General features: G+C 52.7%; 11 protein-coding genes across 11 annotated transcripts; 4 read left to right on the top strand and 7 right to left on the bottom strand.

The window, feature by feature from the left end:
• The first annotated feature begins 37 nt into the window (after positions 1-37).
• BJX68DRAFT_243550 (general substrate transporter) lies at positions 38-2068 on the top strand. The gene is made up of 2 exons (XM_071041163.1): positions 38-309; positions 363-2068. The coding sequence occupies exons 1-2, from the start codon at positions 97-99 to the stop codon at positions 1728-1730; spliced, it is 1581 nt and encodes a 526-aa protein (XP_070895941.1). The 5' UTR covers positions 38-96; the 3' UTR covers positions 1731-2068.
• On the bottom strand, positions 1759-4103 carry BJX68DRAFT_257290 (CeGAL family transcription factor; the record flags this gene model as incomplete). Its single annotated transcript, XM_071043311.1, has 4 exons — positions 1759-1933; positions 2039-3778; positions 3849-3940; positions 4005-4103. The coding sequence occupies 4 exons, from the start codon at positions 4101-4103 to the stop codon at positions 1759-1761; spliced, it is 2106 nt and encodes a 701-aa protein (XP_070895940.1).
• Positions 4104-4668: 565 nt separating this feature from the next.
• Positions 4669-5126, top strand: BJX68DRAFT_269899 (uncharacterized protein; the record flags this gene model as incomplete). The annotated part of the gene is made up of 3 exons (XM_071046468.1): positions 4669-4901; positions 4951-5050; positions 5097-5126. 3 exons carry the CDS (start codon positions 4669-4671, stop codon positions 5124-5126), a joined length of 363 nt encoding a protein of 120 aa, XP_070895939.1.
• A 384-nt stretch (positions 5127-5510) lies between these two features.
• Positions 5511-7137, bottom strand: BJX68DRAFT_257289 (major facilitator superfamily domain-containing protein; the record flags this gene model as incomplete). Its single annotated transcript, XM_071043310.1, has 2 exons — positions 5511-6061; positions 6120-7137. The coding sequence occupies 2 exons, from the start codon at positions 7135-7137 to the stop codon at positions 5511-5513; spliced, it is 1569 nt and encodes a 522-aa protein (XP_070895938.1).
• A 345-nt stretch (positions 7138-7482) lies between these two features.
• BJX68DRAFT_269897 (Alpha/Beta hydrolase protein) lies at positions 7483-8680 on the bottom strand (the record flags this gene model as incomplete). The annotated part of the gene is made up of 2 exons (XM_071046467.1): positions 7483-8473; positions 8535-8680. The coding sequence occupies 2 exons, from the start codon at positions 8678-8680 to the stop codon at positions 7483-7485; spliced, it is 1137 nt and encodes a 378-aa protein (XP_070895937.1).
• A 1674-nt stretch (positions 8681-10354) lies between these two features.
• Positions 10355-12147, bottom strand: BJX68DRAFT_243545 (Zn(II)2Cys6 transcription factor). Its single transcript, XM_071041162.1, has 4 exons — positions 12016-12147; positions 11418-11972; positions 11227-11361; positions 10355-11174 (listed from the first exon to the last, which is right to left on the bottom strand). Exons 1-4 carry the CDS (start codon positions 12073-12075, stop codon positions 10404-10406), a joined length of 1521 nt encoding a protein of 506 aa, XP_070895936.1. The 5' UTR covers positions 12076-12147; the 3' UTR covers positions 10355-10403.
• A 206-nt stretch (positions 12148-12353) lies between these two features.
• BJX68DRAFT_269894 (uncharacterized protein) lies at positions 12354-14114 on the top strand (the record flags this gene model as incomplete). Its single annotated transcript, XM_071046466.1, has 1 exon — positions 12354-14114. One exon carries the CDS (start codon positions 12354-12356, stop codon positions 14112-14114), a length of 1761 nt encoding a protein of 586 aa, XP_070895935.1.
• A 729-nt stretch (positions 14115-14843) lies between these two features.
• Positions 14844-16377, bottom strand: BJX68DRAFT_277911 (uncharacterized protein; the record flags this gene model as incomplete). Its single annotated transcript, XM_071048419.1, has 8 exons — positions 14844-15001; positions 15068-15163; positions 15254-15344; positions 15390-15543; positions 15574-15760; positions 15861-15942; positions 15973-16118; positions 16371-16377. 8 exons carry the CDS (start codon positions 16375-16377, stop codon positions 14844-14846), a joined length of 921 nt encoding a protein of 306 aa, XP_070895934.1.
• A 162-nt stretch (positions 16378-16539) lies between these two features.
• On the top strand, positions 16540-18360 carry BJX68DRAFT_269892 (cytochrome P450; the record flags this gene model as incomplete). The annotated part of the gene is made up of 5 exons (XM_071046465.1): positions 16540-16743; positions 16804-17444; positions 17503-17540; positions 17628-18056; positions 18182-18360. 5 exons carry the CDS (start codon positions 16540-16542, stop codon positions 18358-18360), a joined length of 1491 nt encoding a protein of 496 aa, XP_070895933.1.
• Positions 18361-18483: 123 nt separating this feature from the next.
• On the bottom strand, positions 18484-19578 carry BJX68DRAFT_269891 (alpha/beta hydrolase; the record flags this gene model as incomplete). The annotated part of the gene is made up of 2 exons (XM_071046464.1): positions 18484-19194; positions 19258-19578. 2 exons carry the CDS (start codon positions 19576-19578, stop codon positions 18484-18486), a joined length of 1032 nt encoding a protein of 343 aa, XP_070895932.1.
• A 331-nt stretch (positions 19579-19909) lies between these two features.
• BJX68DRAFT_257287 (flavin-containing monooxygenase) lies at positions 19910-21679 on the bottom strand (the record flags this gene model as incomplete). Its single annotated transcript, XM_071043309.1, has 2 exons — positions 19910-20096; positions 20205-21679. The coding sequence occupies 2 exons, from the start codon at positions 21677-21679 to the stop codon at positions 19910-19912; spliced, it is 1662 nt and encodes a 553-aa protein (XP_070895931.1).
• Between the last annotated feature and the right edge of the window lie 1308 nt (positions 21680-22987).

The raw sequence follows: 22987 nt of genomic DNA, 5'->3' as shown, positions 1-22987 counted from the left end.
CTTTACCCCGGAAAAATCACCTCACCTCACGATTATAAAAGCGGGCATGGAAGCCATGCTTTCTCCTCCCCCAGATTAGCTCTCATTTCTCTAATCATGTCTTGTTCAAAGCCTGAAACCTCTGCTGAAAAGCCTGCGCAGATCGAGCACGTCGATGGCGTTCAGGATACCAGTCTGGAGACGACTGTGTCTAGTCAAGGCGCGATCAACACACTCCTGATCCTCGCATGCGTTGCTTTCGGATCTGCATCCTTTGTTTTTGGGTTCGACGACAAGATCATCTCCCCTCTGGCAGCATTGCCCGAATTTGTGAGACCACACCACCTCCATTCCACGAGACTCTGTCACTAACAATTAGACAGGTCCGCGATTTCCAAGGCCCTAACCCCGTCGACGGTACATTGGTCTTTACAGCACGTAACCAAAACCTCATCTTCTCCGTTCCTCTCGTCGGCTCAATCGTGGGTGGTGTTCTTGCCTCACCCTTGAACAACAATTTCGGTCGGAAGTGGCCTCTCATCGGCGCATATTTCTTTTCTATCGGAGGTGGATTCCTGCAACTGTTCGCCCGGAACATCGCCGAGTTTGTCATCGGTCGATTCTTGAACGCCATTGCGATTGGTGTCGCCAACGCAACTGCGCCCCTGTACCTGTCCGAGGTTGTGCCTCCGTCAATGCGAGGCAGGAGCGTGACTTCCATCAACATCCTTTCCCTCCTGGCTGGTGTCATCTCAACCATCATCGTGAACGAGACCAAAGATATACAGGGCAAGCTGGAATACCAGATACCTCTGGCTGTTCAGTGCGCCTTGCCGGCACTGATCCTCGTCGCTACCATCCCACTCCCTGAAAGTCCTCAATGGCTAGTTAGCAAAGGTCGGATCGAGGAGGCACATTGCAACCTCCGCAAGTTGCGCGGCTATAGTGATGTCCAGGTCGCCGATGAGCTCCGAGTCATGCAACAATGCGAGGAGAATGAGCGTGCTCTCACAGCAAACGTTCGCTTTTATGAGATCTTCGACCGCCAGAACCTGAAGCGTACGCTGACTGGAGGCGCCTTTTACTCCTTGAACCAGATCTCGGGTATCATCCTTTCAACAACATACACGACCGTCTTCCTCACGCAACTCGGCGTCGGCGACGCCTTTACCTTCACCGTCATCGCTTCCTGCTGCACGCTCGCTGGAACAATGGTAGCTCCCTTCGTTATCGACCGCGTAGGTAGACGTCCAACAGCCTTTGTGGGTATGACCATCCTCCTCCTCATCGACATAGCTGCCGGTGGTCTGGCCTTCAAGACCTCGAACAAAGACTTTGTCATGGGTATCGCCGCACTCGGATTCATTTTCAACTTCTTCTGGGGCGCAGGATTCTACTCGCTCTCAGCACTGATGCCCTCGGAAATCGCAACGCCGAAGCTCCGGAACCATACCATGGCCTATACGATCGCCTGTGCGCAAACAAGCGCTGTCATTACGACCTTCGCTGTGCCCCAGTTGACATCGGCCGACGCAGCTAACCTAGGCGCGAAGACGTATCTCGTTTTCGCCGGGTGCATGGTCTGCGTCTTGGTCTTCGTTTACTTTTGCATGCCCGAGACCAAGGGCCGGACGTTCGCGGAGATTGACGAGATGTACGATGCGAAGATTCCCATGTGGAAGTGGCGCGATTATCAGACGTCCACTGCGGCCAAGCCTGGTGCGAAGGGGAAGAACGAGTCTGTGGTCTGAACAGGAATTGTGTTGTATTTTACATATTCTATGCCCAGTTAAGAGTTGTAAGATGAGCTTTATACCGCGTAAGGTAGGGATGGTTCCCACCGCGCAGTGTCTGCATGAGTTTCAAGTAATTCTTTGCGAGCATCTGTAGTGACGTTTCTTCGCTCCCTGTATCAGTTTGAGTTGCAGTTCCAGTATTCGCCAGAAGAAGTGCGCTGGTTGCAATGTTGTATAGCTTTTCGATCTGTTCAATCAGTTAGTCAATAACCATGTCATGAACACTCCATATAGATTAGTAGGTCACGGGTGCTTGAAAGGACGACCGAGAAGTGACATGGAGAAAACTTACAATGCCAACCCCATGCGCCTCGATGGCACTTATCCGCAGCACCCGACACAGTTCCATCGCCCGCGCAGCATTATCCATTGCATAGGTAAGTCGGAGCTCAGCATGCTCGGTTTCATAACCAGGCCGTAGCAGCCCATGCGTGAAACAGAGGTTCCATACCCGGTCCTGCACCCATTTCCGGGTGAGCAGGATGTCAGCGCATTGAGTCTCAGAGAGAAATGTGCGGAATGTTTCGACCGAGTTGAGCTCTGGCGACGTAGATGTGGGTGGTGGTGTTGTTCTTCTTCTCCCGCCATCATTGCCACCCGTCTCACCACCATCTAACTCGAAATAATCATCGTTCTTTTTGTTGTTGCTCCCATATCGTCCTGCCCCACTACCGACTCTCGATAGATTGCGGTATATACTCAACACTTTCGCTTCCGTGAGAATCTGGCATTTCCCATCTCCATGTTTTCTGGAAGCACTACAGCGTGCGTTCCAGCAGATGAGGATCTCCTCGTCAATGGCATCGAATATCTCCATCAGCAACGAAAGGCCCAGCATCCCCGCGGCCTCTTTCTCAGTATGCACAATTATCCCTGAGACGTCGAGGCGCTGCGTCGTACAGCTAATAATTTCGTCAGCTGCACTGCGGATAATTTCGTGCGGGCGGGGGCCGGTAAATGTTAAAGGATGTTGACGCTGGAGGGCATATGCTCTCTCTGTCACGGTTAAAACCAAGTATGTCCGTAACCACTGCCCCTTGACCTCAGCCGAGGAGCAATCAGCGTAGCTTGCCGGATTATTTAACCCCAGAGTCGACGCTAGATCTACTGCCTCTCTCAAGCGCAGTCTTGCTGCGTTGTGCTGACCGCTTCCAAAGAGATACCCGAATAGGAAGAAACTCGTCAAAACAGCGTCTATTGTTGGATTTTCGCCGAAATCAGCAGACGAGGTGCGCATCCTCGTTGCTTCTTGCACGAGGATCTTTGCCTGGTCTGAGCGTGAGGAAGAGGTGGGCCGCTCGCTGATATCGATGGGTTGAGTGAGAGAAAAGGCGCACAGTGATAGTAACATTGCCCCAAATTGCGGGTTGCGTCGATGTTCGTGGAGGACAAGCTTCGTGAAGAGAGACGATCTGTTCAAAACGGGGAGAGTTGCGTGTAGTCGGTCAAAGTAGACGTCTAACCAAGGGATGAGGCTTGTTTCGTTGATGTATGGAGGCCAAAACTCTTGGTTTTGGTATGTATTATTGACATGGTCGCCGTGCGGCGGCACGCCATTAAGGCTCTCTGGCTGCAAGTCGGGGGTTAGAGTAGTTCTTGGCAAAAAAGAGGGAGCGTTGCCCAGAGGGAGGTTGACGTTTTCATCGATGATAGGGGGGAGTGTCTGCTTGACAAAGATACTGCTCCCTGGGAACCCAAACGACGGAGACCCTTGGGTATTGAAGCTGTCCGGGAGCCAGTACTCCAGATCAGGAGCGTCGTTCCAGGTAGGTGTTGTCGAGTCACCGACCAGGCTACTATTGTAGTCTTGATGCTGGTGGACGTGTGCAATGGGAACTTGCATCTGCGTTTCATGTGAGGTACCAGAACCCATAACTGGAGGTGGCTCAAGGTTAGGCAAAAGAGAGAGCGGCGGAGCAATGCCGGAGAGCGCGGAAGGACTGCGGTTGGGGGACATTGCGACCTGGCCTTCCTGCTGCTGCTGGCGAATTTGCGCCACACGTCTTGGTCGTATTCATCAGTCCATGATACTAGAGGCTCGCTTGGAACAATGTGCCACTGGACTCAACTTACCGCGAGGGCGGCCCTCTCTTCTTCTGTGGCTGAAGAAACGTACACTCAAGTCCGGTGTGTATGCACTCTGCACATGGCCGCGAGAGGCTGCACTATACATATTTAATTATTAAGAGCCAGAAGGGTAAATTAAATAGATACAAGGAGTGCAATTACCCTCGTCTTGCGCAGCCTGCACTGGTCGCAAGCCCTGCTGGCGCATTTTGCTCCTGGCTGGCGGGTGCGAGCCCGAGTTTGAGCGGACCCAGAATCCATGATCAGCAGACCGGACAGTTGTACTAGTAACTACCGACGCTGGATCGCTTGATGGGCAGCCGCATTTTATGGTTGGCTGGCCGAGAATGATAACCCCGGCCAGACGGACAGCGATGAAGGGAGACGGTCGAATATGTGCCGATCAAGCGAAAGGAGCAGGGATCAAGCTGGTATTATGGATGCATGAGATAAGGGATGGTGGTGATTTTTGGATGAATTGACCTGCTGTGTTGAAGCGAAAGGAAGATTTGAGGCCGTGGAGTAACACGGGGTTGTTGTGGGGTACACTCAGCAGTCACATGACTTTACTCCCCGTCGAAATGCGTATTACTACGTAGCAAGCGAAACACGGGGAATCCCAGATCGGAGCTGCCGACTCCGCACATTAATCGCGAAAAAAAGGACAAAAACATACAGGACAAAAACATACAACAGTAGAAAGTATGACTTTGCTCACCAGGCCTACTAGAATTTGACGCCGCCCTACTTCAGCCTCGAAGCGCGCCTTGGCTGAACTTCACCCAGGTCACTAATTCTTACAGCGCTAAAATGTACATTAGCGCAGATGACCATCTTGCAGGGGAGAAAAATTCTCAACATCCTCCTTTCCATCCTTCTCCCTCTTCTCACCCAAATCGCTACTTCGACTTCGTTCTTGACGATTCCCGTCGCCATAATGCGGGGAGGCAAGTTTCACAAAAAGGTCATCCTTGCTGAGCACGATGGTTTGACCATCCAGCGACCTGTGCTCCCTGAAACAGAGCAGGAATACAAAGACGTCCTTCCAATCTTTGATCAGTGAGCCTCTTTTCTTTGAACCTACCCGCGCCATACTGATCTAAAGTAGGTTTGTCGAGGACCACCCAGGCACTGTCACACCGCCAGATATTCAAACCTTCAAAGCTTTTATGGAATATATTAGTGTAGAGTCTTGGGGTAAAGGGGTGGTGAGTGCGAAAACAAATTACCAGCTTGGAATACTAAGATGGATAGACGCACTCGATAACGTGGGCGAGAAATTGATCTTCTTGTAAGAGGCACATACTTGCTGAAGCTGTTCTCCAGCTGCCAGTCCACCCAGTAAGGAATAACCACCAGCAGCACGCACTTCAAAGGTCCAGAGTGCCAGGTAAGAGACATGTTAATAAGTGGTCTGAACAAGATCCTCACTCCAGACAAGACAAAAGGCAAGGTTAAGAGATGCAAAAAGATGCAAATACACAGTCCACAAGGCGATTTGGTCACTGGCGGAGATTTACTGCTTTATCAGTCAACATGCAAGCACACTTAGAGAAACAACATGAAGACCTGTATTATTTCACGCATCCCATGCCTCTTTGGGTATAACGACGTGGAGAGTCCTCTTATTCGCGGCTTGACTCTCCATTTGTTTACAGTGATATAGAATCAGAAATACCCCACAGCCACACTCCCATCCACAAGACTCGCCAAATCCTCAATCGCCAGGCTAGCTATAACGGCCGCGGCCCCAAACGCAATACTGATAAACCATACGCGGTCAAACGCGCTCTTGAACGTTCCCACAATGACTTGATGTAGCACCCGCAAGACCTCGGGTTCAGTCACCCCGGCGCTTCCCAACACATCCCTTGCATAACTCTCCCAATCCATCTCCAACAGCGTCGGCATCATACCCTCGAGAAGCTCGATATCAAAAATCTTTGCGCTTAGCGCCGCAGGTACAACCTGCTCGTACGTCTTGGATGTCAGGACGGAGGTAAACTGCGTGTAGAAGATGGATGTCCCGAGGACCTGGCCAACAGCGCGGAGCGAGACGGTCAGGCATGTTGCGGAGGCGATGAGGTCTGGTGGGCTGATGAGTGTTATGATCAGCTGGTTCGGGATGAGGACGCCTCCGACGCCGAGGAGGGAGACGGCCAGCGGGGCGAGGGCGGTGGCGATGCTTGTCGGCGAGAGTGAGGCCATGCAGCCGATCCCTGTTTGATCTTATAAGTCACGAGGTTGAGAAGTAACTACATTTGGTGGGGCACTGACCAATAACCTGCACAATACAAAAGCTCGTCATGACACTCCGGAGCCTCGTCCTGAAGAACGGAAGCGAGACCATGACCGAGGAGATGACCGCTCCGCCCAGGATACAGAACCCATACGGCAGCGTGCGGATCCCCAGCTGGGTCTTTGTCGACCCGTACACGGCGACCGCCTCGAGGACCCAGAACATCAGGATGGAGACGTAGTTGATGCCTGCGAGGAGGATGACGAGCATGAGTGCGATGAAGGTGCGGGGGTGGCGCGTGAGCAGGCGCCGCGGGAACATCGGATGCCTCGCGAAGAACATCTCATATGCCACGAAGACGAGGAGGAGAGCTAGTCCGAGTGTTAGGAACGATATAACCCGCGCCGAGCGCCACGGGTACGCCTGGCCGCCCCAGTTGAAGCCAATGAGGAAGAGGACCAGCCCCGCGGCCATGAGGATTCCCCCAGGGATATCGATGCGACGTAACTTTTCGATCCGAGAGAGCCCCGCGGCGTTGGGGCGCGGCGGGGGGTGGTATGCGGCCGTGATGAGGAGGATAGTGACGGCGTTCCAGCACGCGATAAGACATGCGCAGTAGCGCCATGATGACTGCTGCGCTATCAGCACGCCGTACAGCGAGCCTGGGGCAAAGGGAAGAAAGCTCGTGACAACGAGGGCGATGTAGTAACCCCTGTGCTTTGTGGGCACGATCTCAACAATCGCCGCGATGGCCATGAGCTCTTGGATTGCGATCCCCATGCCCGCGAAGACTTGTCCGCCTAGAAAGCCGGTGGCGTTTGGCGTCGCCGCGCAGATGATCATGCCGAGCATGCCGGAGAATACACCGGCGAGAGTGATGGCCTTGCGGCCAAAGAGGTCGGCAAGGGGGCCAGCAAAGGGGGAGATTATGCCGATGGCGAGGAGCTGGGTGGTAAAGAACCAGACAAGGAGGTTTGTTGCGTTGAGGTCTGCGGAGACGAGGGGGATGATTGCGGCGAAGAGGAGGGGCTGCACCTGGGAGCCTACAAATGCCATGCCAAACCCGATGAGGATAAGAACGAATTTGAGGTTTGTTAGAGTAGTTTTAGGGCCGCTATTGGCGAGTTCGATTTCCTCAGTTGAGGCTGCCTCGGGCGAGGGAGGGGTTTCTTTTTCATGGGCACTCATTTTTAGGTGATGAAGATAGATACTGAATAGATTTGTGTCTGTGTCATCTTGAGTATACACTTTATCCTCTTATATATGCCACAGTTGAACTTCCAGCGCCTACTCCTGCTATACGTGTAGACGAAGCTTCGCAAACTAGTCCTTTTTCCAGCTAGACCCAACGCACCAAAAAAAATAAAAATTCACATGCCCTTAGACAAGCCAATTACCAACCTACGTCGAAAGCCTAACCAGTCCCTCGGCAATGTTCTCGCTCCCCCGCATGATCCCTTTCGGTACATCCTGCCCCGACCCCAGACTGTAATACTTCTTCTCCGTCGCTCGATCGAGAGCCAACTGCCATCCATGGCCCATGCCCGGCGTAACCTGCAGCTCGATGCTGGCCGCGTCAGCCTTGGCACTTGCGACAAATGTCTTGATATCGTGCAAGAACACGTCATGGCTGCCGACATTCACCCATGTTTTGGCTGGAAGAATATCCTTCCAATCCTTCCCCCTAATGAATGGTCCGGGCCTTGTGAAATCCATAAGCCCTAACTGACCATCCGCTCCTGTTTCGGCGTTCCTCGCACCCACTGCCTTGACACAGCGATCCAGCATCCGCTTATTAAGCGCATCTTTATGTTTATTCGTCTTGAAAGACGGCGACTGGTGCTCAAGCTTTACCCAGGGGTACAGTAGCAGCGCGCCGCGCGGTTTTGGTATATCCCCCTCCGCCGCCGCGAGCCCCGATAAACAGGAAATCGCCAAATGTCCACCAGCCGACTCGCCCGCGATGATGATCCGCTGCGAATCGAATCCCAAGGAGAGAAGATACTGGTAGGCAGCGACAGCTTCCTTCTGCTGCATCGGGAATCTGCCCTCGGGCGCGAGCGTATACTCAAGCGAGAATATGCTTAGTGCGACCCCCTTGGAAGCGACAATCTCGGAAACGCGAAGGAGAGTCGTCGCGCTGCCGAGGGGGTGCCCGAAGTAGTATGCGCCGCCGTGCAACCAGAGAAGGATGATGCGGTTTTTCTCCTCCGGGTCTGGTTTGGTGTCCTGTGAGGCGCCCCCGCAGATCCACGTTCCCTTGCATAGATGGTTGGAAAGGGGAATGCAAAGTTGGCATGCTAATGCGGAGAACCGGGGCGAGTTTAGTAGACGGCCGATTGGGGGTTGCTCCAGGTGGCGCTTTATTGTATCAAGAGGCAAGATTGAGAGGCTGTGATTTGGGTAGATTGTTAGTGCTTGCTGGAGAGGATGGGGTGTGTATGGATTCGCACTCCCTGGTAAATGACCGCTGGAGATCCTCCCTGATTGAGAGTCCAGCGTCTGACAGAAGTCGGCGAGCGAGCAGCGAAGCCAGAGTGGTCGGAATCGTGACAGCAATCAGACTGAGGGAGACTATCTTCTCCTGGAGTGCCACCATTCCGATTCCTTGCTCTGTAATATTTGTCCCTGGTACCTAAACTATTTAATAGTCATATTAGCTATCTTTTATACTTTTACCTACACATATCACGACTTGCAAGCCAAGTGACAAGCTGGATTCTACCTAGTGGGACAAGTGTGCCGTAACGTACAATTTTGGCTACCCTAGGCTCGGCACATCATCGCGCCGATCTTTGTAGATACTCGCAAGCCTCCCCCAGATATGGCTTAGCGCACAATTAGATCCTCTGGTCAATCCACTCCAGGATCTGCCCCAGCACTTGCTGACCCTCGCTGCCCCCCGCGTTCAGCAACTCATGATACGGGCTCTCCAGAATCCACAGTTCAGCGCCCGATGCTTCTAGCCCCTTCGGCACGCCCGCACCCGCACCAGCACCCACCCTGGCTTCCTGATGCGATTTCCGAATCCCCTCGAGAAAGCACAAACTACCCCTCCAATCCGTCCAGCAGTCGCCTCGGCCATGCAGGGCAAGGACGTCCACCTCTCTCCCATTCTGACCCCCATCCGTGATCGTAGATCCCCACACATCCTTCCTAATACCCCTCCATACCCCGCGCACAGCACCCACAGCCGTCGCCGCAACAGTCCACGAGATCTGCCCGTGGAACATAACCCCATCCTCCGCCACACGGCGCTCCTCTTCGGTATCACCGCAGAGCGTCCCATCCGGGGCAGCGGGCCAGGGGACCTGGCGACTAGGGAAGAGGTACGCGAGCGCGCGGGCTAGGAGATAAAGCGCCAGGGCCTTTAGGCGGTGCATGGGTGCCAGCCCTGGTAGGGGAAGCGCAGGGCTTGTGAGGATTAGGCCTCTTATTTGGATAGTAGGGATGGTGATGGCGGTGTTGGGTGTCTTGGTGGTAGGGGCGCGGGATGCAGCGAGGAGGGTCGTTGCGCTGGCTGCTGTGATAAGGCCGCCGAGGGAGTGGCCGAAGAGGAAGATTGGTGGACGTTGGGCAATTCCTTTTGCTTGCTCGTTCGCTTGCGTTCTAGGAGGCTGTTTTGATATTCCATCTTCTCCTGCCTGTTTGGTTTGACCCTCTGTGCTTCCCTCTGTCCCATGACCATCACTATCACCCCCACCACCACCACCCCCATTGCTATAGATCCCCGCAACATACCCGCACAACCAGACATGCTCCCTCACAGCCCGCTCAACATCCACAACCCCGCGACCATTTTCCCCCGGGGACCGGCCATGACCCTCCAGATCAAGCGCCCAGACGTCGATGTTTCGCTGTATAAGGGCGGGAATCAGGCGCGCGTGCGAGTCCACGTAGCGCTGTGCGTATTCACCAAAGCCGTGCTGCAGGATGAGGATTGCGCGGGGCGGAGCTGAATGAGTGGGTGTCCAGTTGTGCGCGATGGTGTTGGAGGGGAGACATATTGTTTTGTGGGCGTACCTGTCGGTGGTCATTCCTTTTCAAGTTTAGGTTTGTTGTTCGTGAGAGAAAGGTTGTCTGGGGAAAATGGGTTGGGAGCTGTAGCGGATTTTGGAGGGGCTGAGGCCCCCCTTAAGTAGCTCGGGCTATGGAGAAACGCCGAGGGATCCATCTTCAGCCGGGATCCTAGTCTGGTAATAGACGCTCTCGTAGACAAGAGAGTGATACGCCTTGGTCCCGCCGACCCCAGGTAGCCTGTTAGAGAACAAGGGCATAATATAAAGTACCTAATTCCTTGAAATACCGTTTAGCAAGTTTAATTATACAGAGACGATATCCAGGTCAATCATATCTACGTCACCCCCTACGCACTGAGCCAGATTAATACCGTACATATCGCGTATCTTCGCCAGCGTCCTCCTACACAGCTGTACCTGGTCCGCCGAGCTATATCGCGAACGCATCACCAGCGCCAGCGGCCAGATGAGTTGATAGCAGATACACCCCTTGTAGTCTGGCGGTAGCAGCCGACGCCCGTCACAGGTGGCCTCACCGAGCGAGAACGGGACGCTGTTGCAAATTCGCTCAATCAGACGCATGATGTTCTGCTCGGCCATTGCGTGCGCTGTGGAGAGGAGGTTTGTTTCTACGGGCGAGGAGGGCTCGCCCTGGGGTGTCTCTGTCAGGGCCCGGCAGCAGCGCAGGACGCCGTGGTAGAAGATTGTCAGTGTGGCGCTGTACATGATCCAAGTGAGGCCTAGCCAGCGGATCGAATACGTGACGAGTGACTGTCCGTTGTTGTCGTCGGCGGCGAGCACTCTCGGCTTCCAGACGGCGGGGAGCGAGACTTCCCAGTGCTCAAACTCGGCCTGCGTGAGCATGGCCTCGTGCATCATCTGCATGAGTCTGGCTCGCTCCGCGGTCGGATTTAGTGTCCCGTGGTTCTTCAGTGCCTGCTGTAGCGAGAACCAGAAACGGCCTACTTTTGAGACCATGATGACGACGCCGGTGGGTGGGTGGGCGGTGTTGACTTGGTACGTGGGGATGGAGAGGCAGCTGAAGGTCTGGTTTGTTGCAAAGGCGTGGATTTGCTTCTCGTGTCAGTACGCATTTGTGTCCGTTCGTAAGACGGTTACGACTCACCAGTTGCGAAAATACCCATGGATAGAATGAAGACTCTTGGAGGTTGCCAAGCAGGGATTGACCACGAGTAGCAAAGAGTCCGGCAATGGCCTGGAGATGGGCTGCTCGCTGGTCGGACACTATAGCATCAGTGTCCTAAACGAGCAATGAGTATTAGGCCACTGGATCGAGGTAGATATTCACGGGCGTACCTCAAACATGTGTACCAACATAATGGCTGCGACAATCTCTTGCTGCCATGATCCGAATGGCTTAGATAGAATGGTTCGTATGGATTGAAGCGCAGCACCATAATACTTGCGGGCCTCCACATATAGCTCAGGAGACTTGTAGCGGCGTGAAAGCGAAAGATAACTCGAGGCCAACGTCGCTGGCCGTAATGGCGAAGTTTCAGGTGAGGACTCGAGCAGACCCTGGAGAAACTCCAGGTGGCCAGAGCACATATCCGGCTTGGGCGCAAAGCTGAACTCATGCACAAAGTAGCTGATGGACTCGTCGTCCCACGCCGGCCGAGGCTGTCGGAGACTGAGTATCCTAGGCTGTACGTTGCCGCCGTCATTTTTTGGATGCTCTGATGAAGCTCCGCTTGCAGTATTGGCCTCGGTAGTTCTTTTCTGGGTACGAGGCTTGCGACAAACGAATCCGCGAGGCCCACTGTGGAAGCGGATGTCGAGCGGCCTCTCGTAGCCGGGGCATTTCGTCTTGTTGAGTTCGCATCGCCGACATCCAGGCTGTTTTTGGTCGCACTGACTCCGTTAGCGTTGCATAAGCACGAGATTAGAGACCTACCTTGATCTTTCGCTGCCGGCATCTTTCACAGCCCGTGCTTCTTGAACCTGTGAACACCATATCTAGAGAAATGGCTGGAAGAGGTAGTTGCTTGCGAAGTGGAAGAACGAGTGGTGGAAGCCGGCGAGGGACATATTGGCCTGGGCCCGGGAATCATCAACTCGTCGCTGCGGGGTCTAGCGCAGGCCAAATGCAGCCGCCTGGTCGCAAGCTGCCCCTGGAAAGGGTTTAGTGCGTGGGGGCTCGGAGTCTGGTACCGAGGCTGCTGTCCACCTCTATATCGTCCAAGAAGCCCTCGAGGTTGCGGAACATGCTCGCCTACTCAACAATTCGTCGCAATGCGCCAGCTACAGCTCACTCAGAGGGTGCTTAGCTTAGCTGCTGTAGCCACCATGGTTGTTGGTGTATCACCCGCACTACGAGCGATGTATCTTGCCAAGGGCCTCCGCCAAAGACTACGAATCCTCGTATTCTTACCCTTGCTCTGCTTTGCTGTCATTCTCAAGCTCCCATTTCAATTTCGCTCGCTGCTCAGCCGTTCCAGGCGCTCCCTCGTGTCGATCAACGAGCGTGAATTCCCCAACGAAGCGGAATTTGAGCGAATCCTGCGCAGAATCGGAGACGCCGGTCTGCGCTCGACGGGGAGCAAGGCTCATAATGATTTCATTGACTGGCTCGAATCAGTGTTGCGCAAAATTCCAGGTCTTCGTATCGAGTCCAAGGAGATCCAGCTTCTGGGATGGCTGCCAAAGGGATCGCTCTGCGACGCCGGGCGGTTGATACTAAAAGAAAAAGGGCGCGACAACCAAGAGCTCCTTATTGCAGGCGTTGTCCCCTACTCTCTCCCCACAGCTGGCCAGGAAGGCGAGCTTGTATACATCCCACCGGGAAAAACTTTGGCGACCAGTGATATACATGGCAAGGTTATCCTGCGCGACTTCCCGCTCCGCGAAATCCCCTACGCACTGGGCACGCTCCCCGCCTATTCCACGACGCCAGATCTCAGCGCAGATCTCGGAGCGACATACGAGCGGCCTGGTCTCGCGGACCAGCCCATCCACGAGGCCTTGATTACGGCCGGGGAACTGGGTGCCGCCGGCGTTATCTATATGTTTGACCTTGAGCGCCAGCAGGTGGAATCCTATTGGGAACCACACAAGGGGACACACTATCGAGTCCCAGCCGCGTACGTCGGAATCGACGAGGGACTCGTCCTCAAGGAAAGAGCCCTATCAGGTCACGGCTGCAGCGTATCGTTGTCCGTCTATGCAACGGCCACCCCCTTGACCACCCGCAACCTCACAGCCATCCTCCCCGGATCCACCGCCGAGCGCATCGTATACATTACGCACACCGACGGAAATACCTATGTGCAAGAAAATGGCGCGGCCGCTCTCCTCACGCTCGCCCAGTACTTTGCATCAACCCCGCTGCACTCCCGCCGGCGAACACTCGAGTTCGCCTTCAACGCAGGCCACCTGCACATCTCGAAAGAAGGCAGCCTCGCACACGCAAAACAACTCAGCAAAGACTTTGACAAGCAAAGCAACAAACTCACGCTCGTAGTACCTGTTGAACACCTCGGCACGCGGGAGATCGAAGCGGTCCCACAGCCGGGCAAAAAGCGTGGGAGATCCCTTCGCTATACCGGGCGCGGCGAGCTCATGTTCTGGTGCACGGGACCCAGCATCCCCGTTGTTCGCGCAGCGCAGGCCGCCATCTCGCACTGCGGTCTCGACCGCGTCCTCCTCACCCGTGGAGTGTCGTTCCCTGCTCGCGGCAAGGTTCCAACATTCACCTCCTTCGGGGGCATCGGCACATACTACCATAATCTGCTCGTGCCGACGACGTCGCTGATTTCCGGGCCGTGGTCGTTGTGGGCTCCCGCGTTTGGGATCGAGGCTGTTGATGTGGCGAGGCTGAGGCGGCAGACGTTGGCGCTGGCACACGTCTATCTTGCGCTGGAGGGTGTAGAGAGGAAGGAAATTGTGGGCGGGTATGCGGGGTACCGGAAATCCAAGAGGAGGGTTATTGCCCTTGAGCCTCCTGAGCGCGCGGAGGATAGCAGGATTTCTGTGCCTGATGCTGTTCAATATTAAGCATGGCGTGTACCGTGGGCGTTCTTCTCTAGCTGCCATTACTGCCAATAATGTCCGCGGACTCTAGAGTCTGTAGCCCCAGCTTTAGTATGGGGCCGCGCCTGTTTCACTGATGACAATCCCCTTACAAGAGTTTCGAGATATGGAGGGGGATAAAAAGGTTGGCCGTCAGACACTGCCGCTTGTTTTGGGCGCCGAAGGTGAATCCAGGCTGCGTATTGCAACTGCGGTGCTTATTAGCGCGACCTCAATCATCCATATTGATTGGGCTACATCTTCACTCGCAACGACGCCAGCTGGGCTATTTCTTGGGCTAGTCTATTTACTATCCATGCTGACGGTTGCCACGAGGCTTGTGATGCTGCCCCTCAAGAAGTCTGACGGCGTTACATACAAGTATTTTTATTATCTGGCAACCTACGCTATGCTCGGGTTTCATGTACTTACTAAATAAGTTAGTCTGTCAGAACGTCCTCCCAAAATATAATGCCCCCGACAACCTTCAAACACATTTGTTGTTCCTAGCTTGAAGATTACCGCTTGCCCTCCGCCCCCCAGCTTGTGCAGAGCCCCCGTCAGTTTTATGGTTTCCTTTTTCGAACTCGATTCAAACTGCGTTGGAGCTGTACAGACTCCTTGGTCTCTAAAATATCACGTCTATAACAACTTTCTCTTCATTCCGTAGCATAACTCAGTGTCGACGTGACATTAGAGGTTATATCTGAGCTCCTACGGATGCACTCCCTGCGAGGACCCATTCGCAGACGAGCCATTCAAGCCAGACACAGAGTTCGAGCCCCGCATGGAGACGACGACCTTCAAGCTACCGTGTTTAGATGATTTCTCAAACGCCTCGTACGCGTTCTCGATGTCATCAAAGGCGAAATCTAAAGGAGAAAGAAGTTAGCGCCCTCATCTCTAGAAAGGTGCAAAGGGAGGAAATAGAAGCGCACTATGTGTGACCAGAAAACTCGGGTCGATGCCTCCCCCTTCCACCATCTGCAGCAGATCGATTGTTGACACGGCGTCGATAAGTCGGGTTCGTAGACCTAGACGGCAGATCATGGCACATTAGCAGCGAAGAAATAACCCCCGTCCTCGCGAATGGGGCGCAGGGTAGCATGAGAAATAAGACATACAGATATTGCGATGCCAGTTCTCCAATCGCAGCTCACACGAGCACCCAAAAACTCCCAGCGAGGCAATCGTCCCCCCAGGCCCAACAAGCCCCTATGCCATCTCAAACGACTCTGCATTCCCCATAGCCTTAATAACAACATCGTACCCCCTGCCACTAACAGAAACGGCCATAGCGTCTCTAACAACCCTCTTGGTACCACCCTCGCCCAAAACACTAAACGCATGGTCCACACCCATACCCTTCACCATCTCAACCCTCCTCATCCCACGCCTAATAACAACCACAACACTCGGCCTAAACATCCACCAGCTCATCTACAAATCCATTAGCCTGATCAGGCCCATCCTAATAATCACAATGCTAGACCCAGGCGCGATCTCCCCGTTCAGAATACCGCACTCGTACGCCGTCGGGACCACGTCAGAGAGCTTCACCACAACACACTTATCAATCACGAAGGGCAGCAGATACAGTAAAAACACCATGTGTAGGACCCGCACAAACTCTGCCTATATCCCATTAATACTATTCCCAGGATCCAGCCGCCACTATTCGCGCACTACAACGGCATGCGCTACTACTAGTAGTAGTGGGATATCCCGCACGAGTTGATGATAAGATGAGGACTTTATCTCTAATAGAGAAATTATGCACAGCAGCGCCTAGGGAGTTAATAATCCCCATGCCCTCGTGTCCCAGGATTCAGCCTGGTATTACGGTTGTGATATCACCGGCGAGGATGTGCAGGTCTGTGCTACAGATTGTTATGTATAAGATGCGGATTATTACGTCCATGGGGTGGAGGATTATGGGTTTGGGCCGCTCCTTGATGGAGATTTGGTTTGGGGCTTTGTAGATGACGGCTTTCATTGTGCTGGTTTGCGGTGGGCGGTATAACACGTCAGGAGAAAGAATACGGTGAAAGGGAAGAACCTAAAGTGGGAAGTGGAATGGAAGTCCGACAAGAGAGCTGGGCTAGGGTAGTATTTATTTACCGGCGATCCGCGGAAATAAACACTAGCCTAGAGTGCAAATATACGACTTGGGTAGAGCGATCCTAGTGAGACATACTAGTAACCTACAGAAAATAATGAAGCCAGTGGCAAGTGGCCTGCTTGACATTGCAGGTAGTAGAGGGAGCTAGGAGCTGGCTGGAGCCGCAACAGCCATTTTTATGCTAAAGAGCACTGGGCGCGATGACAGCCCTCTTCCCGGTGAAATGGTAAGATGGACATCAGGAAATCCAAAGATCCTTTCCTCAACCTTCCTTGGCTCGACACAAAGATGTTCAGTTTCACTCTGGAGATCGGCTGGCTGACCGGCCATAACATACTTGTCCTCTTTTTCGTGGGATGGGTGGGCTGGAAGACGTTCCTTTCCGTCTACCGGCACTATTTCTCTGCCATCCCCGATATCGATTCTCCATGGTTTCTGGCATTCGCCAAGTCGAAGCCAACCAGACAGCTCATTGTCGACGCATACGATAAGGTAGGTTGCCGAGAATACGGCGGTAGTCAAGAGACCTTGTTGACGAGATATCGTCTTTAGTACTCCACAAAATCACGCGTGTTCAAGAAAGACAATAGCTACATTCTACCGCCGTCTGCTTTTGACGAGGCGCGAAAAGTTCCCAGCTCGGTCTTCAGCTCCTCTGAGGTAATAGAGGACTCGCTTCATCTCAAATACTTCCTGGGCAACGATCACACCGATGTCGTCAATTTCGTGAGGCAGTCCGTCAGTAGCAACATCAAAAACCTTGTCCCGATCATACAGGATGAAGTTCAGCACATGTTTAGGGAACGCTTCCCTCCGAGAGATGAAATCCCCGTTCAGACGGCCACAGGCAAATGGCATCATGTGCGACTACACAAGGAATTGCTGACGGGCATCGGATGTATTGCTAGCAGGATATTCGTGGGCAGACATTACGCCCGCGATGTAAACTGGACCCGAACCGCGTCGGACTGGGCCAATGGTATTATTTTCCAGGGACTTTTGTTCCGGCATTTGCCGGAAATCATGATTGCGTTCGTGGCACGATTCATGCCCGGGATGAAACGGTTCAAGCTGTTGAAGTCGATCCTGCATGACGAGGTACTGGAATATCTCACCAAGCCGATTGAAACAGAGAGCGTCAGCCTCAGTACAGAAAAGGGAGATGAGATCACCCTTCTTCCATTTCTAGTGCAGTATGTTCAACAAAATCCCGCATACAAGGATGCGAGTCCTTGATTCAGTTGCCGGCAGGCTCATGGGCCTGATGTTTGCTGCTATTGATACAACAAGTAAGCGATCAGAACATTCTACCCCAGTCTTGTCTCCCGCGTCAACTTATCTTCGACACAGAGACTGTTACTGACCGGTCCTGGCAGCCATGACAACCACTCATCTGATCCTCGACCTACTCAGCAATCCACGTAGCGAGTATGCAGACCCAATCCGAGTGGAGCTCGAGACAGTGCTCGGTAAATACGGCGGGGTGTGGACTCAACAAGCCCTTGGCGAGCTGAAATTATTAGACAGCTTCATCAAGGAATCCCAGAGAATGCATGCAATTGCCTTGGTCCTTCCCGGCAGGATGGTCATGTCCAAATCAGGATACACCTTTAGCCAGTCGAAGACCGCGCCCAACGCCAATTCAATCCACGTACCCTACAGGTCAAGAGTTTTCCTACCACTTGCTGGTGTGCACTCCGATCCAATCATATATGAAAATCCAGGGTGCTTCCAAGGGTTTCGGTTTGTCGGGGACCCTGTTGCCTCAAGCCAGCCGAGTAACAAGTTCCTTAGTTTCGGACATGGTCAGTCATTTCTTTGCTTTTTCTTTCTTTTTTTCTTTTCATGCAGGGCCTGTTGTGCTCTGGATCTCTGATACTTGCAATCCTTGGCATTCATTCACTTGCGAGGACTGACGTTTGCAACTCAGGTACACACGCATGCCCAGGGAGACATCTGGCTCTTGTTGTTATCAAACTGATGGCCATCGAACTGTTGACCAAATATGAGTGGGAGGAGATGGCTCAGAGGCCCAAGGATCTAACTTTCGGTACGGCGAACGTGCCTGATTTCAGTGCCACGGTCCACGTCAGAAGACGGAGTGACTGAGGATACCAATGGTGACCACAGTTTCACGTTTGATCTTGATCCGCGGTCGTATATATTATCCTCAACACTACATGTATGAAGCGTAGCTGGTGAATATGTCGTTTAGTGAATCCTGATTCTATACTAAGTTTCCGAAAATCTTTCCTCCAGAGCTTGACAGATGGCTCGCCAACAATCCTCATAATTCTCACTCTGGCAGTCCTTCTGACGAGCCGGCCTGATGTGCGAGAACCCATGTACTGCTCTCGGATACTCCTTAAAGGTCACAGCGGCGCCAGATACCCGTAGCTTCTCCGCATAAGCCTGGCCCTCTTCCTTCAGACTGTCCCAACCCCCAGTCATCAGTATTGAATGAGGCAGGCGTAGTTCCGCCAGTAGCTCATTGGACGCGATGAGCGGAGCGATGAATATTTGGTCTCGATCCACAGACGGAGGAAGGTAAGAGTTCTCCATCAGGGTAGCCATCCAAGCAGGGAGGCTGTGCCGCCTCGCTTCAGAGCTCGTGCGGGCCAACCGGTTTCGATAGGGATGGTTTATTTCAAGGCTCGGATACAGCATCAGTTGTGCGACTTGACGGAAATCTCGCGGTAGTGCGTCTCGGAAGGTGGCGCAGGGGCCTTGTGTAAAAGAGACAAGCAGTGTCAGAGCAGCTGTCAAATTTCCGCCAGCAGAATTCCCGGCAATGGCGACGCGACGCGGATCGACCTTGATTCCCTCCAAGCTGGCCGGGGGTGATAGAATCCATTTCAACACGTCGTACGCCTGCAGCAACGCATGTGGGTATGGATAGCGAGGTGCTTTTGCATAAGCAACAGATACAATAACTGCTCCAGTCTGTGTATACAGTTGTCAGCAAATGCGAACGTGATGGACTCGCGATCCAGGATAGAAGTGTACTTTATCAGCAAGGAGACGATTGTTAATTCGGCCGTCTTTAGGATGTCCTAACACAAACCCCCCTCCCTCGAGTATGAGAATCATTGGCGGACGACGTGCATCGCGCGGGAATTCCGGCATCCAGACGTTGCACGTAACCTGGCCGCTACCCAGTCCTGGTGTCGCGACTGAAATCTCCTTGTCATGTCCGAGGTTTGGGCCAGTGAGATACCAGACGATGTTGCGCAAGAGCCATGTGGTGAGGTACATGTAGATGGTGGCATACAAAGGACGGCCTCCTTGCCCCGAAACTTGGGGAACTGGAATATCGGCCTGCTTCATTGTCGCTAATGCTTTAACAGTCCAATTGGCGATGTCAGATCCGTTACATACACAATATATTTACTTCTGTAGCCGCCTTCACGTCAGTGGCAGTTAGTCAGTGCCTTGGAATCCTCGGCTATCTTCTCATGGACCGAGTTCATTATACGCGCTGCAACACGCTCGGGGCCGAGCAGCGACAAAAAAAAAAAAAAAGAAAAGATAGAAAAAAAAACTGAAGAAACATTGACTATATTTGAATCCGCTCCCTACACCATTCAACCCAACCAATAACCTCGTCAGCATTACAGGTGCGGACGCTCCCTCTACCAAGTTCTTATCACTTGCTCGCTCATTCGATATCCCATTCCTGATCCTCACTGCTTCGGATAAAGTCGACTGGTAAGTCCTCAGGGTACTTCTCTTCGGTGATTGTAAAACCATTTCCCAAAAATGCAAACGGATTCAGCGCGTCCTGGTATTCGATCTCATAATGCTCGAATCGTGGCCGCTTCAAGTATTTCAGGTGATGCATCATGCTCCCGGGCCATATCTAAACGCGACCGTTGGGTTTGTTGTCCTACGAGTGCGGCCATCAGTTAACAGATCCATCAACAGCCTGCTTCCTTGTGAGACTTGCCTTGTACCAGCTCCTACAATCCTCAGCCCAGATCGAGCGGTTACTGTGCCAGGAGTCCATGTAGAGGTTGAGTTGAGTAGTGAGTTCTCGTTTGGGCATCATGAACTTGATGTGATCCTCCTGCAGCTTCTTGCAGCACTGCAGGATGTACTCGATCTGCGTCTCGTGGGAAGGCAGAGCGCAGCCCTGTCCCCAATTGCCACGAGGCCCGTTGACAACAAAATAATTTGGAAAGCCGGGGATGGAAACAGATGCATAGACATTTGGCGTTTCTTGGTCCTGCATGACCTCGCCGTTTCTGCCGGTGATTTTAAAATGTGGCAGATACTGAACATGAAATCCCGTTGCACAAGCGATTATGTCGAAGCGATGCTCGACTCCATCAGCAGTTTCAATGCCATTTGGTGTTATACGGCCAATTTGCTGCGTGCAGGTTGTGACATTGTCTTTCAGCAAAGCTTGGAGATATTCCTCACCAGGGCTCAGTCTTCTGCACCCTGGGCTCCAGCTGGGAATCAGAAAGTCCTTGAGATCCTTATTCCCCGCCAGCAATTGTTGCATACTACCCTGCCAGTATGCCTTATTTCGAATATTGGCCTGGCTCCCGCGAATAAACGAGTGGAACCCAGCATTCATCATTTTCTCAATCTGCTTTCGGTACTTCAAGAGATACCCTGGATCTTCACGGAACCTTTGCTTTTCCTTCTCCGTATAGCGATGACGCCCAGCTGGGCCAGGATCTTTGGCGTCTGGGTCCGCTTCTTTATTCGATATCGGCATATGCGCCATGGGCCCGACGTAGGTCGGATTGCGTATAAACACCGTCAGACTTGCCGCGGTCTCGCTGATAGGGGGAACCATCTGGATCGAGCTGCTGCCGCTTCCGATGACAGCAACACTTTTGTCCTGCCAGTCGATAGTTGAATCCCATGCAGCAGAATGAGCCAGCGTGCCTCGAAAGTCATGCAGACCCTCAATATCGGGCCACTTCCATTTATTCACGACCCCAGACCCGTTGACGAGGACGTGGCATGTGTCTGTGAACTGCCCTTCGGGACCCTGTAGTGCGAGCTCCCACAACCCACTCTCGCACCATTTCGCGTCCACAACCTCGGTGTTGAACTTTGTGAATTCAGCAACGTCCCATTTCTCCGCAGTTCGTAGCATGTACGCCTGAATCTCGTCGGCATAGCTGTAAAATCCACTCCAGTCGGGATTCGGCTCGAATGTAAACGTGTACGCATGTGCAGGTACGTCACAGGCACAGCCCGGATAGCTATTCTCATACCACGTCCCACCTGGGACGGGGTTCTTTTCGTAGATGGTGAGTTCGTAGTTGGTGAGCCAGCGGCGGATCTTGTGCGCGAAGAGAATCCCCGACGCGCCGCATCCAACGTGCGCAATCTTGAGACGGGATGGCAAGCATTGCGGATGGGCTCCGATTTGGATCGTATGTTGAGATGTCTCAGTTGCGTCTCCCATTATGATGACAGACTGCGATCTCAAAGGCTGCTTTGTTGGTTCTGGGCGGGTTTACTCTAGGATTTGGGAAGAAAGCTGCGTTTGTTATCACACTATAAGCTGTGATTCATGGTTTAATGGTGATGTAGGAATGTAGAAAGTTACCCGCAACAGCCGGTGCTGACGGAATACCACCTGAGTCAGTGCATGCCGAGGGCGCGGGGAGGATTTTTACGTGGCCGTGGGACGGGCAATAGCCACCTAGGCAATGTCTTCGAGATCGTATTCTAGATGGTATTCGATTACTAGCGTCTCTTGCGGTTTACCCAAGAAGGCGCGAGCATTATCCCACCACACATAGAAGGCTCGCGTGAGGAGGTGCCGCTCAGCCAAAGATACTCTTTTATTTTTCGAGCAGTATTCCACCAGCATTCTGACTGAAATCAAGGGAACATCAACTTGAACTGCCAGGTGTCTTTTTATTTAGTTTAGTATGCCTCATATAAAGTTGACACCCATTCAGCGCAAATTCAACCCTTGTAAATTTCGCACTCTGAAGAAAAGCCCCGAGGCAATGTCTCGCGCTCTCTCCTGCATCCAACCAGGGAGTCCACGGACTATAGATATGACACTCAGAATAGCGGCACAATAATCTGACCTCCATTTCCTTTGACCAATTGTTCAATGACTACCTGCGCTACGCTCTTTGCTGTGACAAAGGGCGCACCGAAAACAGCACGATGTTGCAAGAGTAAGCTTGTCATGAGCGTCTATATCAAGTTAGGATAAATAACGCTACTTGTTAATTAGAAGATATTACCTAAGTAATACTTGTATTATATACTTACCTTGTGTGCATACTCTTTACCCTATACTAGTACTTAATCTCCTGCACTAGACTCTCGTGAAACACAAGCACCACGGCCTTTAACCCACTATAATCTGCTATTATACCTGCACCCGCAAAGCTCGCTATGCTAGTAATTATCACAACATGGCCATAATCACACTTGATCCTGTCCGGCAGGAATTCCTTCACGGTCTAGTAGTGGGGTAGGGTGTTAACTTCTAATATAAGATATTTTTTATCTTCTAATTGCTCTAGAACTATTTTTATAAACATGGACTCCGGCGTTGTTAATTAGGATAGTCGGGTTTCCAGTATCCTTCCAGACGAGTGTCGCTGCGTCTTTAATAGCAGCGGAAGAGGCAAGATCGACTTTATGGAAGATGTTTGGCTCTGTCGAGCTGGATGTGCTAAAGGCAATCGCCACGTGACTATTTAATATATGTAGTTGGTTCTGCTTCCGTAAAATACGCCCATAAAGG

Source organism: Aspergillus pseudodeflectus (assembly GCF_044049435.1).
Source record: "Aspergillus pseudodeflectus strain CBS 756.74 chromosome Unknown BJX68scaffold_43, whole genome shotgun sequence".
In the NCBI taxonomy this organism is placed as follows: domain Eukaryota; kingdom Fungi; phylum Ascomycota; class Eurotiomycetes; order Eurotiales; family Aspergillaceae; genus Aspergillus; species Aspergillus pseudodeflectus.
Note: the sequence above shows the minus strand (reverse complement) of the source record. Positions and strands in the feature narration are given on the sequence as shown.